General features: G+C 46.2%; 1 protein-coding gene across 4 annotated transcripts in view; it reads left to right on the forward strand.

Annotated features, from left to right (window-relative positions):
* The window catches only part of LOC126542456 (uncharacterized), a 581200-nt gene that overhangs the window by 183460 nt on the left and 376692 nt on the right, over positions 1-21048 (forward strand). For all 4 annotated transcript variants that reach the window (XM_050189555.2, XM_050189564.3, XM_072287251.1 and 1 more), the window contains exon 3: positions 12988-13153. In XM_050189555.2, coding sequence (XP_050045512.1) covers positions 12988-13153 — 166 coding nt within the window. The remainder of the gene's footprint in view (positions 1-12987; positions 13154-21048) is intronic.

The following is a 21048-nucleotide window of genomic DNA, read 5'->3' on the forward strand; positions in this document are numbered from 1 at the left end:
CAGACTTCAAGTGCTTGCACGGGAGGTCACGCTCTCTCTATGGTGTACACCAAGCAGCCAGACCAACCGGAGCAATCGTCAACACGACCTGCCCTCCTTGATGCATCTCTGCATGCCAACTGGACTCCGCCGAAGTGAGGCCACCCTGCTTTATCGCTTATGGCTAAGGGTGGCCTTCACGAAATCTTACTCGTTTCGCATTGGAATGGCCGACAACGCTCTCTGCAATGCCTGTCTTTGCGAGGAGACGCTGGAACACATTCTGTGCGACTGACATGACATGACAAGAACTTTATTTGAGTCCTGAGGGACTGAGATCTTGGGGAGCTAAAACCGAAGGCTCCCGAAGATCAAGTCGGTGGCGCCACCCACGATGGGACCGGGAGATGAAGTTCCGCCGCAATGTCGTGGGCCCTCTGGACAGCCTGGAGTTGCATGTGGAGATTGCTGCTCTTGAGCGATTCCTGCCATTGTTCTTTCGTGATGGGTGGAGAGGCGTTAAAGGCCGGGCACAGCCAGAGCATGTGTTCAAAAGAGCATGAGTCATGACCACGTTTGGGGCACGACTGTGAGTGGGCAGGATCTATTCGACTGTCCTGAGTATAATGTTCAGAGACAGTCCATGGCGTCCGTTCTAGCGCACCTTGACAATAGACCATTGTCAGTTGCAACCATTTTCACATATCGCCGACAGAAGACATCGCAGCTGAAGGCGACGAAGGGACAACTTCGGTTTATGAAGGAGACGAGCTTGGACAAGCGGCTGTGACTGTGATGTCACGTACCGCGCAAGAGTGACAGACTGTAACCAACGATGTGTGTGCCGTGTTATGTGCTCCCTCTATCTCTTCTCCCCATCTTTCATCCCCCCCATCCCGCTCCCATGTGTAGGGTAGCAAACCGGTTAGGCTAAACTGGTTAACCTCCCTGCCTTCCTTCTCCACTTTTTCCTTCCTTCCTCCTTCCAAATATTCAGTTGAATAATTAACGTAATTACCCTAATAAACTCTTCATTAATTACTTTACGTCACGTATTTCAATCTGCGAATTATAGCCGCTGAGTTCGCAACAACGCATCCACTCGGAGCGAATTGTCTGAACAGCACGAGTTCCGAGATATGTACAAAGTGTCCGTGGAAATGCATTGGTGTTCCAGTTACATTTATGCTTTAGTGCATAAAACAGCGGGTTCTTTAAAAGGTAACTGGAACGCCAATGCATTTCGTCGGCCACATTGAAGATTAATATCTCGGAACTGGTGCTGTCCAGAGAATTAGTTCCAAGTGGATACGCCGTGCGAACTCAGCGGCTATAATTCGTACATTAAAATATGCTACGTAAAGTAATTAATTAAAAAGTTAGCGCAGTAACGTTAAATATTCAATTGAACATCTTGATTTCTCGAAAAAGTAATGGCCGCCTCCTAGAGTGGTTTAGATCAAGGGTTAGAAGTGTGCTATCTGCCATAGGCATATCTTTAAAAAAAAATTTGGTGCTGCTAAAAAAAAAGAAAATTGTAGTTCCGCTGGAAAGGCGAAGCAGCGATTACGATAGCAAATTAGTAGATAGCTGTACAAACTAAGGATAGTAATTTTATCGGTCGTATAAACTTGTATATATTCGCTTACCAACTAAATTAACAATGATAGAATGTGTAAGCGTGACTCAGCGAGGAAGTTGAAAGAAACAGGCACACGGAGATAGCGCTGTCTTTGTGTGTCTGCTACATTCCACGCCCTTGCTCAGTCGCGCTTACACATTTTATCATGGATTCAAACCAACTAGCCCGTCAACGTGTTTTAACTAAACCAACCAGCAGGGTGTCACGTGCGCACACGTAAACATGAACATACATCGCTCGATGATAGGGGAAACTGTCTGTCAAAACGCTGGAGTGAGGGATCGCGGCTGCAGCCGCGAGCCAATTGACCTCCGTGCATTTGTCGCTTCACCGTCACGGCACCGACGTTCGTTGGGAGTGGACGTATCCTTGCGGGATGAGAGGGAAGCCGGCAAGGTTGTCCGGTGCTGCTGAGTGAGAGAGAGGAAGAGAAACGAAAAGGGAAAGGCAGGGAGGTTAACGAAGGAGCTGCTCGGTTGGCTATGCCACACTTGGGAAGGGGGGGAAGAGAAAAAAGTAGATAAGACGGAGAGAGAGTAAAAGTTTCCATCTAGGATACGTGGGAGCAGGGAAATCGCTTTCTCAGCAATTACTGCACCACTTTTGATTAGGCTTGTTGCACTTGAAACGAGAAGGTAGTCTTGTGACGGTAGGAAGCGGATTTGTTATGTACACCGTTCAATTAAAGAAAAGAAAGAAAGAAACATTGTTGAATATTGCGAAGGTGATTCATTGATTGAATAAATGTTTTATTTATTGGATGGCTATTTGGCCTAATACGAGTAATGGGGAAAAGGAAAAAGGAAAAATTGTGTCGGGAGTGCTAGGTAAAAAAAATAACAATGTGTCAGATTTACGAATCTGTGACTGAGTAATAAAGAACGATGTCACAATTCCTTAAAGTGCGCCTAATAATAAATATAGAGCAGACACAATTACTGCATAATGGTCTGCCCTGAAATATACGACTAATTTGTGTAGAAGGACTTTTGCCATACCCCCGTGAACGTTGTAGCAATTTCGAATAAGCTGTAAGTCTACACATAATATTTCCCGCTTTAGATCCTCTAACACATGCGTTTTACAAATTTACGATACCTGAATTTGATGCAGAGTTACGCGCATTTGTGAACTTCGTGCTTCAATTGTTTTGAAGTTTAACAGTTTTCGGAATCTTACTTAAACCATTGCAGGACCTACGTCAAACTTCAACTTTATTTTGTCACTAGAATTAAGCTTTCTTTCTCTATAATGCAGTAAGTTTCATTCGAATTGGTCAGGTGATTGTCGCATCAAATCATTGCTGCTTTGCGCTTGTATTTTAAGAGGGGAAATAGGACTTGGCCCAGAGCTAAAGCTTCCCCTTATTAAGCAAACAATTATTAAAGCGAAAATGAAATAAGCAGGACCTACGTTTGTAGCTTGCTTTTTTTTTGGAATGACGATTAGCTTTAAAAGGTTTGTCACAAATGGTCTCTAGATGTACAGGCGCGCTGAACGCCTACGTGTGTGTTGGTGCACTGTATGCGCCCCCACACGAAACGAACTAGCTTAATGCAACATGACAGCACTTTTTGTATTATTGTAGTTATACCGATTGCGGTTTAGCTTAAAGCTGAGGATATGATATTCTCAGCATGGAAGCTAGGAATAGTATAGCATATATATATATATATATATATATATATATATATATATATATATATATATATATATATATATATATATATATATATATATATATATATATATATATATATATATATATATGCAAATTTAGCGGCTGAGGAGCCCGCAATCCCCAAGTTGTACAGCTAAACACCTAACACTAAAAAAAGGAAAACAACATTAAGATATTTGCTCGGTAACGTTCCTACGCCGAAGCGTCAATAGAGTTGTAGCACGCACCCGTTTCAAGCCTCTAACAAAGTCGCTTCGATAATCGGCCAACGTTAAGTCGAGGTAATTCAATTAAATTGTGGCTATCCGCCTCTTTCCGGTAATATCGCCTCGACGTCCGACTGCAAAGTACCGTCACTGCGTCCTCGGAGCTTGGCGCCCTGCGAGATAATGCGCAGTTTGGAAACATTACGACATCGCATTCCTCGATAAAGGCAACACAGCGGAGCGCATAACGGTAATCTGCACGTCAGCGCGACCGCGAAATCTCGACAAGTCGACTGGCGGGCGAACAATGCGTCGCGTGGGCGTTGAAGCAAACAGTGACCGTGACACTTGAACGCACGCGAACGCGAAGCCATTATTGGAGGTAAACAGAGAGAACTGCGATTGCCTGCATGTGGGCTTTCCGCGACTGCGTTGTTTTGAGACATGCTTTACAGTCCGTTTGACGTTCAGATTTCGAGAAAGCGCCGATCCTTATCGCCCGCCTGTTTGGCGCAATATGGTTTCGTACTGAAATGCTATGGAGGGAACGCGTCGCTCTAGCGTCGGGGCCCACCGCCAGTATCAAACTTGAACCACTCGGGGGAATTATTGTTATAGTACGCGAGTTTGTCTAACGTATACATGAACTCCATCATTCTAGAATTTACGCGAATATTTCTTTTTTTAATTCGATTTCTCATTGCGGATACGTTGCTTGCCGACGATCAGCTACATTTATACCATGATTTCTCGCATACGAGTGTTGTCAAGGAAATTACAAGGCGAGTCACTTATAAAACTGAAACGACACACAAGCATTATATATATGTGTAATGTTTTTATACTGCACTTGGCGGATGATTATGGTGAACGTGGGTGGAGTCGTCTGCAGAGCGAGAAACCGTGTGAGCCTATACGATGCCTGTCCGCAAAGTCTGCATAGGCGCTGCTGCAAAGTCGCAGTGCAGTGTTCTCTGCTGCGCCCTTTTTATGAGCCTCAGCTCGTTTCCGCTTATGGTGTACACGAAAGGGGCGTGCTACTTTGAGCACTCCCCTTCACGGGCGGGTTACGGATTAAGCGGTTGTAGCCGATGTTCTAATTCACATTAGGAGGAAGTAATGGAACTGGTCAGGTTATGTAATGCTTAAGGCGGATAATCGCTGGTTTATTACAGTTGCAAAATGGGTGCCGAGAAAAGGCTAGCGGGACCGAGGACGGCAGAGAATTAGGCGGTGTGATGAAAGTAGGAAATTTGCAGACGTAAGATAGAGTCAGCTGGCGCAAGGTCGCGGTAAATAGAGATCGCTGGGAAAGGCCTTCGTCTTGCAGTGAACATAAATGGGCTGCCGGTGATGGTGACTTTAAGCTAGGTCGATAGAGTATTATATGCTAAACATATGCTAACATATAAACATATAAGCGATAAATATGATATATCTATCGTAATGCGATATATATATATATATATATATATATATATATATATATATATATATATATATATATATATATATATATATATATATATATGATAGATATGCTAAACACGTGAGCAGACTTCGCAAACCGGAAAAGGCGGGAAAGGGAAAGTGGCGACGCCGCCCTGAAATTCCCGGATCAGCTACACGCGTGACGTATGAGGCAACTTACAGCATAACCTGACCGATGCTACTTGATGATTGATTAACTTAGACAAAATCAGCACCGCGTGCGTGAATGCAGATGAACGGCCACACAACCCCACCACGTTTGTGAGTGTTTGGTTTTAGAGATAGATCGCCAGGCGACTTTCAACTGGCATGCGTACAGTGCGATTGGCCGCAGTGCAGGTAATCGTCGTGCTCTTGAGGCAAATATTCAAATTTGGCACATCGGAATTCTGCCAAGTGTCTTATTATTATTTTTTTTATTCATATGTAGAAGCATGGGAACGTACGCTACGTCAAGTGTCCCAATGCAGCTGACGAAGCTTCGCTTCTAAGTGGATTTCGTTCTAAAAGAAATTAACCATAAACTCTCCGCGCCCCCTCCCCCCTCTTTCCCCCGCTCTTTTCCAAGGAATTGCTCCTTCAGTTAGAGAACTTGTGCCTCACCGAAAGCCACTTTAGGACCGTTGTGGCACCGGCGCGGTACATAGGCCAGTATAGCATGTCCTTGTGTTAACAACTCCGAACCGGGACAGCGGGGCTTGACAGCCGAGTCATCTCATCTAGAATACCTGGAGACGTTCATAAAAAGGCCAACCCGCGCTAGCCTCAGTTCGAATGGGTTGTCGTCGAGATCTTTCGATGTACTAAAGTTTTTATATTCCGACGCAAACTACCCACTCTCGAACAGTCGACGGAGCCGAAGTGTATCCCGCATTTATCGCGCCAATAAGCAGGGGGTCCCAGATAACTTTAGCCAGACTTTAAAAATGCGCGAATGCCACGTAGCTGGAGAGAACCAAGGTAGTGTTGTTTGCCGTCGCTTGGAGATACTCAAATTATTTTTTTCATTCCGCTCAATTGGATAATTCGTTTAATTAATTAATCAACTTTGCAAATATTACAATTAGATTAAAAGTGTCAACCAGAAAATTGTAGATCGACATGGAAAACCCTCGATACAGCTTTCTGCGTTTCAATACGGGTACATAAGTGTTTTTCCGAGCGGGACTGAAGCCCCGCAAATGCACGCAATATTGCCGCGCGACTGGCCGCTCGAGGCACTTTGCGTGTGTTCGCGGGCTTCCGTCACGCTCGGAAAAACACCTTTACGTAGCACGTATTGAACAACGGAAAGCTGTATTGGGTGTTTTTCATGCTGCTTTACAATTTTCTGTTTGGCACTTTTAATATAATTGTAATATTTGAGAAATTGATTGATTGATTAAGACCGATTGTGTAATTAGGCGGAATGAAAAAAAAATAATCTGAGTATCTCCAAGCGACGGCGAACAACATTACCTTGGTTCTGTCCAGCTACGTGGCATTCGCGTATTTTTAAATTCTGGCTAAAGTTAGCTGGTACACCCACCCCGAACGACAAATATCACTCGCAAGTATAGGCAATGCGAAGTTAGTCTGCGTAGCGCTGCGAGGTTTCGGTTAGGTTGCGGAAGAGGTAGAAATGTGAGAAGGTCTCGTTTAGTGGCCAGCATCTTGTGCAGGTTCCGAAATGCGTGCGGGTGTGTTTCACGGCCGCTCGTCTTGACATCCCCATGCACGCGCTGACTCACTGTCTCGACGATGTAGCGGGATGGTCGAAAGCAACCGCATTCCTTCTCTTTTGTTCCTGCTAGGACGTACACAAAAGACAATGAAGCTAGATATGTGGCACGTGCCAGCGATAGCGCGTGTGCTTCGTGTGTGAAGTAACAATAGAAATTAAGAACGTGGCTTGACACTACGGTTATGAAAGTTAACTTCTAGAATTAATAGGAGGCTGTAATCGAAATAGACTGCTTTGATTTCTTTAAGGCGTTAGCATTATGGGTGTCAAAGTGGCAAAAAAAAAGTATATGTGCGTGAAGTGCGGGAGGCAGGTCACGTGGTAGATAGGGGATAGGAGAGCTTAGAAGATGTGTATGCGTGCATATATATACATATACGTGTCCTTATGGCTGTATCATTGTATGTATGTATGTATGTATGTATGTATGTATGTATGTATGTATGTATGTATGTATGTATGTATGTATGTATGTATGTATGTATGTATGTATGTATGTATGTAAAGACAGAGAGAGAGGGAGAGAGAGAGAGTTATTTATGGAAGAAAGATTTAAAAAATGAAGCCTAGCGGTAAGTGACGGAGAAATAAGTTACAGAACGTTGCACCTCTTTGAGGTCCCGGATCCCTGAATTAAACCGCGTTCGCTACATTGCAAAGTGTTTTGCAGGAGCTCACTCGACACACCTCCTGCCTCATTTTTAGAGAACTCTTTACTGTAATAATTGCACTGTGAACTGTTTGTTTTGTGCTTGTAGACGCGGCTATGACTTTTTTGGCAGCTTTGTAAATACCTTACGGAAGTACGCGTATTGTATTCGTAATACGTACCGTGCAAGCAAAAAGAAAGCCTCTTCGAGGAGCGAAGTAAAACTGACGGTAGTATATATATATATATATATATATATATATATATATATATATATATATATATATATATATATATATATATATATATATACGGTTTGATGTATGTAAGAACGACCGGGCACCCGGTCTGGTGTCTTCATACCAGGGCCGAACTGCCATTTTTTTGTAAACCCTGATGAAGATCGGTCCACCGATCGAAACTGTCGAAATTAAATACTTGTTCTGTTTACCTTGTAGCACCACTCAAGTTCTTTACGTTTGAAAGGTAGCCTGAAGAATCCCTCTTTGCCTACTATATATATATATATATATATATATACTTCGACCATGTGACCGGCTTGCCACACTTCACCTACACAAATTATAAACGTGCTGCGCAAGATGCAGAACGAAAGAAACAAAATGAGGACAGGACAGAGCGGACTGCGCTCTGTCCTGTTATGTTTTGTCTTTTATTGTACATCTTGGGCAGCACACTTATAATTCAAATATGAACCATCTAGTCTGCAAGAAAGTATTATTTCACGCACACTTTCTTTTTTTTCACTTTGACACTCGTAATGCTAATGCAATAAGAACAAATCTATTAGTTCCCGTCTATTTGGGACCCATAGACATACAAACGGGTTGGTTGCTTAGTTTATATGCAGAGAGTAGTCGAGCTAACGTGGAAGGCTGTAAGTAGGGTATACCTGAGCGTCAAGCTTGTGCCATCGTATAAAATTTAGGGCATCCTGCTCTTAGGAATGACGTCTCGTACAATAATTGCTAGTTTTTTGCGCTTACCTTCTTACGTAGACCGTCATTGACTTGCACAAGTTATTTTCTTCCTCATTCCTTAAAAGTTCTCCGGGTTACTTAAACAACAGTGCTACCAAAGTTTCTCCTTCTTCTTCTTCTTTTTTATTATTCATCGATCTACAATTCTTCAATTTGTTATTGGCGACAGGTACTTGGGCTTGTTGGTACGTCGTAGTTCACTGTGCAGCACACAACACCAGAGTAGCAGTGCGGACCTACTTGCCCTTACACTCCCATGTGCTAGTTTCGCATGTAGCGGGGCCTTAACAGGCACGATCGGACATGTCTACACTGCATTCAGCTAGACGTCGGAAAAACATTATTCTTGCTATTCAATGGACAACACCGTCACCGGGAAGATGTAGCCCACTTAAACTTCGCTTAAAGGGGTTTTTGTTTTTTATTGTAGAAAAGATCCTTAACGTATGCACCGAACATTCGTCAAATACTGTCATTCCTTGGGCTACGACACGTACTTGGCCGATGGAATAAACGGTGCCTGTGCGTCTCGCGAGACTGGTTAGGCGCATCTGGGCTTCCTCGGAGACACTGGTCTCAGTGAGATACCTTAGTTTGTTGAGTGTCCTGGTGTGCTTGTGCGTGTATGTAATGCAACTGTGTCGTGAATTGTGCATCTCAATTGATTTTTCATTATATCCATCTGCAGCAGCATGTTATTCGTGCCACCAGATTCACTAACAAACGTTTCTCTCTCTCTCTCCCTCCCTCACCACAAAACCCAAATTAGAAATTTAATTATAGGCGTTTACGTTCCAAAACCGCGATTTGATTATGAGGAGCGCCGTGTATAGTGGGGCACTTTCGGATTAATTTCGACCACCTGGGGTTCTTTAACGTGCACCTAAATCCAAGTACACGGGTGTTCTCTTTTTTTTTTCTTCATTTCGCCCCCATCGAAATGCGGCCGCCATGGCCGGGATTTGATCCCACGACCTCGATCTCAATAGTGCACTTCCATAGCCACTAAGATACTAAGAAAACAACACAAAGCAACTATTAGGTTTTTGGTACTAGACTGAGTACTGTGATGCCAGGGCCTTCTTGTGGCTTCCGCTGGTCAAAGGCATCGTCTCTCAAACCAGCCATCAACTCACGCATGTCGATTTCTTTGCACCGCAGCGCATCATTTCATCGCTTTAGACCGAAGTGTGGGCGATTGTACCAAAGTTAACAAGATTTATCGGTTTGCTCTGAAATAGTCGTTGCCAGCATACCTACTTGGACCTCTAATCTATACGTTGGCCTAGTTGCAGTTCATTAGTAATGACTACGTATTTTTGCATGCAGCAACAGTTACACTATCGATTCTACCGACAGCTATAAAATTGACAAAGTGATTTGAGATAGCCGGCACTAATGTATCTTACTTTCTCATCTGTGTGCAGTTATTAAACAACAAGAAAATGCTGTGACAAATAGCCAATGACTATATATACGCGAGTGCAAGAATCCCTTTTCAGTGATTGTTTTTCTCTTAAAGTAACACAGCAGCAGCAGGTACCCATTTAAGTAGCACGTCGTGCACCTCTTTGCTGCCTCACCACAGGTCATTGGTTAATGGGCGCGTGCCTGCGTTCTCTGCAAACGCGTGCTCGGCCCAGCCGCAAAAACAGCTAGCTGCGGTGCATCGTTATCTTATCATGGAGTCTCGCAGTCTGTGCGGACGACCTTGGCGACCTTGGCTAATGCTTACACCGGAGATAACCGCGTTAACCGCACTCCGTGACACAGTTTCATGCGCGTTGCTGCTGAGCGGAGAATTCCTAGTGCGGAGGCTGTCCTCGCGGGGACGAGAAGACGCACGTGATGGCAGAATGCAGATTTATTTCCGTCAGCCGAGTTGACTGACGTATACAGTGATAGCATGCGGAGAGTGTGTTGCAGTTGTGGCGTCGTTTGTGATATGGGGGGAGGGGAGGGGACGTCCGGCAGCGAGCTCACTTTAAAGCGACATTTTCCTCACTATGGGAGCATCCCAGGTGAAGTTTCATACTGAGTAACGCTTCCATGGGTGAAAAACAACGCAAAATAAACACGGACAAGGGAGGAACACAGGACGAGCCCCGACTTCCAACTACCAGGGTTTATTGGGCGCATACAGAAATATGTCTATGAATATAGAGAGTGTGTGTGGGGGGGGGGGGGGGGGGGAGGGGGTTGTTTGCTATATTGCAGTTCATCCGCGCACGCGTCAATTGATAGGTAGCGGAATCTTAATGATGAAGCCGGATTAGTGGTGAAGGTACATAAACTCTGTCAATTGCAATGGAAGGAGCCCTCACTCAGGCATCACCTTCACGCATCATCGCAAAGGCTTCAAATATCTTACGTGCTGTTTGGTCCCTACACCGCGGCGCAAAACCCGTGTTTCCTGAGAGACCGGACAGGGGACAGCCACACTTTGCACAGTGGGTGGCCAGATTACTCCCGCCGCTTCGTCTTCGCGTTATTAGCGTGCTCTCGCAGGCGGTCGTTGAGGTATCGGCCCCATTGTTCTATACGTGATCGGCCGCACGATGTCGGGATGTCGTACACGGCCTCGCTCAGGCACGGTACGCAGCAGGTGGCGTGCTTCTCGACACAGCACCTGTTGGCGGGATTCCTAGTATTTGCTTTTTTTGCAGAGGGAGCTTAGTTTGTGTGGAGCCGAAAGCACAACGCGCACTCTCGCACGTCCCGCCACTTTCTTAACTCGATGGGAAACGCTGTTCACATAAGGGAGTACCACCACCTATGATTTCACAAGGGCTGGCCGAACATAGTCCTTGGGGAACCTGACCTCACTGGTCATCCAGGGCGCAAAGTGTGTCTGCTATCATGTCTTTCAAGAAACACGGGCTTTGCGCAGGTTTAGGGGCCAAACAGCACGTGGGATGTTTAAAGCGTTTGCGATGATGCGCAAAGGTGATGGCTGCGTCAGTGCTCCTTCCATTGCCCTAACTCACAAAGAGTTTATGTATCTCCGCCACAAGTCCTGTTTCTTCATTAAGAGTCTGTCTTCTATCATTAGATGCAAGCGCGGATGAAGCGCAAGACAGCGTACCTCCCTCTCCCCTCCCTCTTCCTCTCCCCTCTTCATAGGTATACTTGTGTATGCGCACAATATATCCTACACTCTTAAGCAAAATTACAGCCTTTGGGCCGTATTTTGCCACACAACAATAATCGTCATATGTCTTGTCCGCATTTCCTTTCTTTAACGCTGCGAGACCGGTACTTCCAAGTCACGAACGGCATGCGCGTTATCAGCATGGCAGAGCATTCTAGTCAGGAAAGTAGCGAGCGCAGCGTTTCCAAGAAAGGAAGCGTAAGCAAGACAGATGACGATTAATGTTGTGTGGCAAATATACACACCAAAGGGTGTACATTTGTCTAAGAGTGTACTAGTTGACAGTCAGCGCTCATCCAGTGTTCCTCCCTCGTCCGTGTTTATTTTTCGCTGCTTTTCACCAATGAATGCGAGTTAGTCGGCACGAATTCATATCATGTTGAGTAACACTTCGCCCGACCCCCCCTGTCGATTTTCTCAACTAGGCCTTCAGCCATCATTTAAATATAGGATCGTCTCGCTCTCTGTCGAAGAGTGCGACAGGATAGCCCCGCCTGCTGAAAGCACCGGGAGCTTTTAGCTGTGTGCTCAACAACGTAGAACTTATTGAGCAACTAACTCGCTTCACAAACGCTTGAAGATTGCCTCGGTGGAGGGGAAGAGACTTCCTTAAACTGGCCAGAAGACCTTAACCCAGAAGGCTGCATGGTTGTCATTTAATTCCTTGATGTTGGCGGAATAGTATATATTTCTTTGCTATTTATGACTTTCGGCAGAACGCAGCATTTACCGTGCCTGTAGAGCTCGTAAGGCAGTAAAGAGAAACATTTGGTTAGTTTATTCTTTTTCGGTGTTATATTAGGTTAGTCGACTGCTTAAAGCGGGCACAATATCTATCTATCTATCTATCTATCTATCTATCTATCTATCTATCTATCTATCTATCTATCTATCTATCTATCTATCTATCTATCTATCTATCTATCTATCTATCTATCTATCTATCTATCTATCTATCTATCTATCTATCTATCTATCTATCTATCTATCTATCTATCTATCTATCTATCTATCTATCTATGTGTCTGTCTGTCTGTCTGTCTGTCTGTCTATCTATCTATCTATCTATCTATCTATCTATCTATCTATCTATCTATCTATCTATCTATCTATCTATCTATCTATCTATCTATCTACCTATCTATCTATCTATCTATCTATCTATCTATCTATCTATCTATGTGTCTGTCTGTCTGTCTGTCTGTCTGTCTGTCTGTCTGTCTGTCTGTCTGTCTGTCTGTCTGTCTGTCTGTCTGTCTGTCTGTCTTGTCTTGTCTTGTCTTGTCTTGTCTTGTACGTCTGTCCGCCTTTCCATCAGCGACACTATCCTGGCTATTTGTGTTCTATGTTTTGCTCACTGAGCCGCAACGCGCGTGCAGCCTTAAGCGAAGCAATAATCCTTAGCTTCTTTCTGCCTGCCACCGCTTCGACGCTGTACCTTTTGCCTTGTCTCTCCTTTCGCAGAGCCCGAAGGCGCACCTTGCCATCCTTCACCAGCCGACTCTCAGCCACCACACCGCGGCAGCCTGACCGCCGCACAGTCGGTGCCCTTCGGCATCAGCGAGCTGGGCAACGATGATTCCTCGCCCGACGAAAAGAAAGACGTCTACGCAAGGTTCTTCGCCAGAAAGTGAGCGCCGGTGTTCTTTTCTCTCATATGCTTACACTTTACAACCCGTCCACACTCGCGCGCAACTTTCTGCAGCAACAATGGGAAAGTTCCAGGGGCGGAGCTTCTGTGCATGTATAACTGCGCCAAATAGTCCGGCAGCGAGTTGCAGCACATTTAGTTTCTTGGGACAGATATTTGGGGAAGGGAGGGGGCACTCGCGACACTGTAAGGTCTAAGGTTTCTTTACTTCTTCTTGTTCTATTTTTTTTCGTGAATTCATCTAATAATTCATTCGCATTCCCACGCACTCATTCGTTAATCGGAACCACGCCGCTTGCGGGCAGGCAGCCATTTACAAGGTGACGGCTTCCTACCAAAGTTGGCGGTGGCAACAGCAGCACCGACAGCGAAACTCAGTATACAGACAAGAGTCGGAGAGAAAGCAGTGACAAACGTCTGCTGGCCTCGGCGAACAGCGAAGGCACGCGCCACACTCGCGCAATCTCTGCTGTCCGTTAGGCTAGGAACGGGTGCCTCTACGACAGACATATATAGGAACTGGAGCGCGCGCGGACGATGTTATGAGAGCAGCTCGCGTTGTAGGCCGGAACCCAGCAGACCGATTTACGAGTCCATTGTGGCACTCGCGCCACTTCCCCTAACGCGCCCCCTCATCTCTTCAGCTCCTCTACACGACGCAGCCTCCCACCTCCACCCATAATGATGGCTCTCTTCTTATTCAAGTTGGCAGGAAACAAAAAAAGGACAAACAAACAGACCGAAAGAAAAGAAAAGAGAAAACGCGCGGGAAACGCGCACGTTCTCTCCTACGTCGTCCCGGATGACTGGCTCCCTCTCTGACGCTTTTATTTGTCGCTTAGAGCGTCTCCTCGTCGTCAGGACGAAATATGTCCCCGTCGCAAGCCGCGTGGCGCGTTGCGAGACTTCTGGCCGCCGGTTCTTGGCGCGCCGTCAGTCTCGATGAAAACGCTTGTCTTCTGCGCTTGCTTCTCGTTTGAGAACACTTCGTTACTGTGGGCAACGCGACTCTCGCGTGAGCGCGGACGGTCTAAAAAAAAAAAAAAAAAAAAAAAGGGAAGCGATGCCTGCAAGTTTTGACAGCATCGAGGCGCCAGTTTGTTTCGAGAGCGTCGGTGGAAATGTGCTAGGGAAAACGGTGAAAGCAGGAAGGCCTGCCGACAAAACGGTTTTAGAAGACCTCCTGGCAGAGCAAGGTAGTCATTTGAAGCGCACCGAGACGCGAAGTTTGGATCCACGGTTGCCTTTTTTGTTACAGTGTAATGTTGCGCAACGAAAGCTGAGATATTCCCAGAGAATGCATTGGCATCCACATTACTGGATCTTCCATTAAAAAATAAAAAAAATGAGGACAGCTGGCTTGCCTGGTTGTATGGATTGCGCAGCGCTAGCATTACAAGTGGTTGAAATGTGCGGCGGTAAAGCGGCAATGCTTCGACACGGTGAACGGCGTAGACAAGAGGGCAAATGATATGAAGGGGCCGGTATATTAGTTATCAATTGATTTTCACTCGGAGTCGTACAGCAGATAATGCAGATGACACGAATGTTTATAGTTGATTACCAGGTCATCTGTACTGTTGGGGCCACTTATATTATTCCGTTGAACGTAAACCAATTAGCCCATGCTTAAAACCCTCGTGCAGAAATGCATAGAACGAATTTGTAAAGTGTGAACGTTGAGTGCATTGTGCTACTTTAAAAAAAAATAAAGGCAACTTCTCCAAAGAGGCTTCCCTACACATAAGTAACAATACATAATTCTATGTGGTCGCAGGGTCCGGTAGTATGGACTTCAGGAAGTGCAACAGTGCTTTATGTTGACTTTCTTCCTAACTCACTCGCGGCCAGGGTACCAAAATCTTTTCCTCCGTCGCTCACCTCCACTAATATGTTCGAGACACTTAAGATGCTATTTACTGGTTGGAATAATTGGTCTAAAGGAGCCACTTCTTTAGAGCAATCTCCATGTTCGTATCAAAGGATAAGCGCTGTCGCGTTACTTCACCTTCTCACTCAGGAGCTTGGCCACCCTTTTCACGACAAGGTCTTTCCATATCGCCTCTCCGCTACACTATTGCCTCCCCTACTTTTATCGTTGTTCCTTCCGCGAGCAAACAACATCAACACCAACTTTTCTAGCGTTCTGTGACTGTGCGTTCGGAACGCCGCATCATGGGATATACAGGACTAGGTCCCTATACGGTGGTTTATACCGGCGGGTTATGAAGGCTGCGTAGCTCTTTTTCGCTCATAGCTTGAGCTGTGCTGAGTAAAGCAAGCAAAACGTCGCTACGAAGATGGATGCGGTGTCGGCAGGCTTTGACATGCTGCCACGCGTAAAGGATAGAGCGGGGAGCCCATAATTCCCACTGCGAGCGTGACACATACCTATATCCACTTCGGCTCGGGCGGGCCCGGTGCCACCCGTGCGCCTCTGCATCGTGGGCCGGCATTTGGGATACGTATACACCTATGTAATACTGACATTAGTTCTGCATGGCTGTTTTATCCTGGAGATGAGAATGATTGAATACTCTCGGCTCATGTTTTTTCATGCTTGTGTACAAGCTTTTAGGATACAAATCGATAACAAAGGGTGCGCTGGCAGCTATTTTTGCGGATGTCAGTGTTTGCCGCCCCCCCCCCCCCCCCCCGCCCTTGACGAGTGATCCTTGGTCACTGGTCCAGACCATGTTCTGTACAAGAGTCCTAAAAGGTTGCTTCGCTACACGAGTATGTGTGGACTGTGTAACAGATTCTTAAAAGAGTTCATGGCGTTATTTGCTGCCCAAATTGCTATTGTTAAGAGTTGTAGCGCACTGCATCGTATTTATCTGAGCACTATCTCTAGTCCCCCCCCCCCTCCCCTTCTTTTTGTTCCTTATCGTCTTTCCTTCAGTCACCTTCCACTCACTTTAACTTTTTCTCAAGCACACGGTAGCCAACCGATATTTACACTGGCTATCATCTATGTGTTCCCTCACTTCCTCCTCCTCTTTGTCCTGTATTTATCTCCTTTATAACGAATTGTTGTAGTCTGGAATGGAGTAAGTTTAGGGAAAACGATTGTCACACGTTTGCTACATCGTGTAGTACGAGAGAACAACTGCGAATAAGGTTGCTTCCTTGCAGCCTGAATTTTGTTGCCTGCAGACAAGAATTTGAGGAGGCACTTAAGTCATTGTTCGCGTTATTGGAAAATCCGAGATTACTTTCACACTCGGGGTGAAATTTAAGTGTGGTCTTCTTGCAAAAACGTTAACTTTCACTTTTACGTGAAGTCTGGGAACCGGACGTTTGCCAGAAAACCTTTATTGCCGGTGCGCTCTATCAGTGTTATTACCCATTAATCATTTAACAATTCACCGTTTGTGGAGAAGTTGGCGAAAGAATGGTTACCAACATTTCTAACTGCATCTGAATGAATCTATCATTCGACAGATATATCAGTCGAGTCAAAATTCATAACCGTCACAGCCAGCGTAAACTATCACGAACATTTACGACGTTCCGCGCACGAATAAAGAAAAGCACTTGAGAGAATGAAATGACACTAAGAAAACACACACTTATTTCTTTCTTTATTTTCTTAGCCTTTGTCCTTTCTTGCTGTTTTCTTTATTCAGTGTCCCCGTGCTTCAAGTTGTCGATTACTTCGCAGTCGATGTGTGATTTGTTAGCCTGCTGGTTAGCCCAGTTGTTAGAACGACCGTCCCGGAAAGGCTTTGGTCAATCCTTGGATCTGAACAATCTTTTCTTAAACAGCGAAGTTTTTTTTTTTTTCTGGAATACCGGTGTTTTTGTTTTTTTGAACAGCTTCGTGCTATAAGTTGGGTAAATACAACTTTTCTTTTTGCGTTTCTTTTTATTTTTACTTGCGATAGCATGTTATACTTAGCGCTTGCACAGGTCCGCGTCATGTTATCTGAAGCCTTTCGTGTGTGTCATATGTATAATCTTGCAAAAAAAAAAGAAGATACAGCAAAGGAACGCGCAAAACAAAATAGAAGTGTGCACCGAAGTCGAGAAAGCTTACTGCGGCGGTTGTGCCTCCCTGAGCCACGAAGAGGAGGTTTGCTGATCCCTGATCCACAGAAGTTGCTCTTCCGTTCGCAATTTACCTCGAGCTTTCAAAGGTTCCCAGGCCCGTCGATCTTAGATCGTGAGGACTGCCTTCTTGATATCACCGCTGTCAACCAGTTCGTTGCGGCTCGAGGTGGCGTTTGGGCCTTGAATCCACCAAGCCCATCGTCGAGTACCTCCAGTAGTAGGAATGACGAAAAAAAAGAAGGTTTATTTTATATTATTAACACTGGCTGCAGATACGGAAACACACTCCATGTAGAATCATATGAAACGTCCGAGTTCACATCAGGACACGTCAGAACCACTCACGTACTGCGCCAAAAGTGTCCGCTTTTAATACCGCCGTCTTCCCTGGGTGACAAGAAAAGGGAATGTGATGACTGTATGGCGGCCAATCAAACTCGTTGAGTCGGTCACAATATCCCGCCCTTCATACAGCACCATTCCGCCGAACTCCACCTCCGATGTTGTACCTTCGCCCCCGCATATTTAGCAACCAGGGAATCTGAGGTCCAAGCCGTTCTCAGGGTAGCATTCGACGTTGGCTCTTTTCATCAATTAGTTCAAGTTCTCAAGTTCAAGTAGAGGAGTCTTTTGTCGACCCGTCAACAGTCGGCATTAACGCTGTGTCGACTTCTGGACTGGCGCTGATGAATTGGTGGGGCTGCCTCGTGGTAAACGTCTACTTAATGCCCTTGGCTGTGTTGAGACCAAACACGTCATCTACAGAGTGGTTCGTACAGAACTACCGTGACGCAGAATACACACAGTCTTCACCGAGGCGCGCGGTATACCTGCGCCTTGCAAGCGCAGTTCGTCTGCGTACGTACAGGCGCGGCCACTGCTAGCAGGAACACTGGAGCTCGTGGCATCGCTCCCCGGAGCGCCACCACCGGCTCCTCGTGAAGCCTTGGCAGACGGCTCAGGATAGCAGACGACTCGTCGGCCTTTTCGCCAATCGCTTCGATTACGCTTGCGCCTCAAGAGTTCATGAGGCGCCGGTGGTGGGGCTCTCCGCGGAACGACGTCACGACTCCCGTGTTCGCACTATAGCAGTGGCCGCGCCTGTACATCTGAAGCAGCGGTCGGTGAGCTATAGAGCACGTACTTCGTCAGTGACACCGCGCGCTACAGAAACCACAACTTCCTGCCTCAAGTCCCTTCAGTCGTAGTTTCATGCGAATAGCATCATCCGCCGTGGTCGCTTAGTGGCCATGGTGTGCGGCTGCCGAGCACGAGGTTGCGGGATCGAATCCCGGCCACGCCGGCCGCATTTCGATTGGGACGAAATGCGAAAACACCCGTATACTTAAATTTAGGTGCACGTTAATGAACACCAGGTGGTCCAGATTTCGGGAGTCCTCCCACACTACGGCGTACCTCGCAACCAGATCGTGGTTCTGGCACGTAAAACCCCATAACGTTTTTGTTAATAGCCTTTACTTCCTTTCTTGTTTTCTTTTAATTTCTCAAAACACGAACGACCTAGGCAGTACCTAGGCAAGACAGCGCAAAAGCCGAAATGGGGAAATTGCCGCCGCAATCAGTCTGTCTCGCACTGATGGTTCAGTCTCACTACACGTGACGCGGCGGCCGTTCCCCGATTCCCGGCGGCTTTCAGCGGAGTGCGCGCGCAGCCCGATATCCGCGGCTCTGCAAAGCGGCCATGGAAATGTCAGTGGAGCATGCACGTTGCAAACGAAAGATAACAGAACCGCGGAGCTATATCCGTGATCCGTTATCCCCGAACAGCTGTTTTTTTTTCCTTTACATTGCAGTCACCGCTTGTCCCTTATCCGGTGGAATTCCTGCCGCGTGCACTTACAGCTGACACAGCACCGCGGGGAGCACGCAAGTGATAGCCGCCTCCGAACTGATGTCCTGCGACATTTTCTGATAACGAAAGGGGAATAAGTAGAGCGGATGTCCGGGCTCGTTCTGGTTCCTATGTGCTGGTTAATATATCTATATCTATATATATATATATATATATATATATATATATATATATATATATATATATATGGGATCTAATGCGCGCGCTATTGTTTTGTCTCTGCGTGTAGTAGTTGAGAGAGCCAGTTTAAGGGCGGAGTAGTTGGAAGGCATACTTTCTAGGAAAAATGGCCGCTCAAGGAGAAGAGCGAACTCGAGCGGCTTTAGAGGCTAGGAAAACTGCCTTAAAATATTTAGACTTGAGGGAAAGCTTCGTTAACAAACTATAACACGGCAATCAGCACTCGAATACGACGAGAGAAATTACTGAGACGTGGAAAATTCCCTTGAAAAAAAATCTGGTTTGCTAGACAAATGCTTGTATGTATTGAACCTCTTAAAAGATGAGGGGTGAAATATGCGCTCACCGAGAGGGCATCTTCAGCACGAGACATCCACAAGGCACCTTACAGAGATGTGGAGAGCTTCGCGGCCGGAACGAAGCCTCCCTTCTCCGCCGGCCAAGAGGGGGAAACGCGCTTTCCGATCGCTCAAGGTTGCGCGGACAAAGCATAGCTCTAGCGTCTAGGAAAAGCTTAACCAGGTGCGATGGCGGCACGCATAGCGTGGGAAGCTAGCCGCCAGAATAACTATTCTAAATATTTTAAGGCAGTTTTCCTAGCCTCTAAAGCCGCTCGAGTTCGCTCTTCTCCTCGAGCGACCATTTTTCCTAGAAAGTATGCCTTCCAACCGACTATCGCGGACAACATGAGTCTCTTTCCACGTAAGTGTGAGGCTCGGAGGAGGAGCTGTGGCGCTTGAAAGTAGCCTGGGGCCTGACGAACCAACCGACTGAGCTATCTTTCCGGGCAACATCGAAGGGTCACGAGTTCAAATCACCTGTTATGTTCCTTTTTTTTTTTTCCGCCCCGTTTTCTTTCTTTTTTTTTCTTTCTTTTAATGTCTTTTCCTTTATTTTATCACTGTACGGGAACCCTCCTAAAAAAAATATATATATATATATCTTCAAATATGTATGGCCTGACACTCACATGTGCAGGTCATAAATACCAGGTTCTCTAGCCTAGTGCCATCCATGCGGTATAACCGAGCTCAGATTGAACCACCTTGACTGACCAAGTAGGGCACCACTGTAGGTTAAATGAGGCGTACAACTCCTGCAGGACCCGCCGTGGTTGCTCAGTGGTTATGGTGTTAGACTGCTGAGCACGAGGTCGCGGGATCGGACCCCGACCACGGCGGCCGCATTTCGATGGGGGCGAAATGCGAAAACACCCGTGTACTTAGAATTAGGTGCACGTTAAAGAACCCCAGGTGGTCGAAATTTTCGGAGTCCTCCACTACGGCGTGCATAATCAGAAAGTGGTTTTGTCACGTAAAACCCCATAAATAAATTTTTAATTTAACTCCTACGGGGACGGTAGAGTATCCGTCTCTAGTGCAAGAGGACCGTGATTCAAATCCCGGTGCCGCGCTATTCTCCACCGGAAAATACAAAAAAAAAAACCGTGTGCTGAGAAAATTGCACAAACAGGCCTGGAGTGCGGCCTGATCCCGGTGACCAGAACCGGTAACGCACTCTCTCACCAGAGCAGGATTGGCCACCCTGGTGCAGTACTTGGCCACAACCTCCTATATGAATACAACAATCGAACCCCGGCCCTCAGTCCCCAGCAGCCGCGAAGCAACTGACCACGGCGGCGGTCAGATCTGTGACGCTGCAGAGGGTGCTAAGAATACCTGGCTCCGGACAGGCCGCCATTGGAATCTGAACCTGGCAACGTTTAACGTTAGAACGCTATCTAGTGAGGCGAGTCTAGCAGTGTTAT

The sequence above is a fragment of the Dermacentor andersoni genome, chromosome 3 (genome assembly GCF_023375885.2).
Source record: "Dermacentor andersoni chromosome 3, qqDerAnde1_hic_scaffold, whole genome shotgun sequence".
Classification (NCBI taxonomy): Eukaryota; Metazoa; Arthropoda; class Arachnida; order Ixodida; family Ixodidae; genus Dermacentor; species Dermacentor andersoni.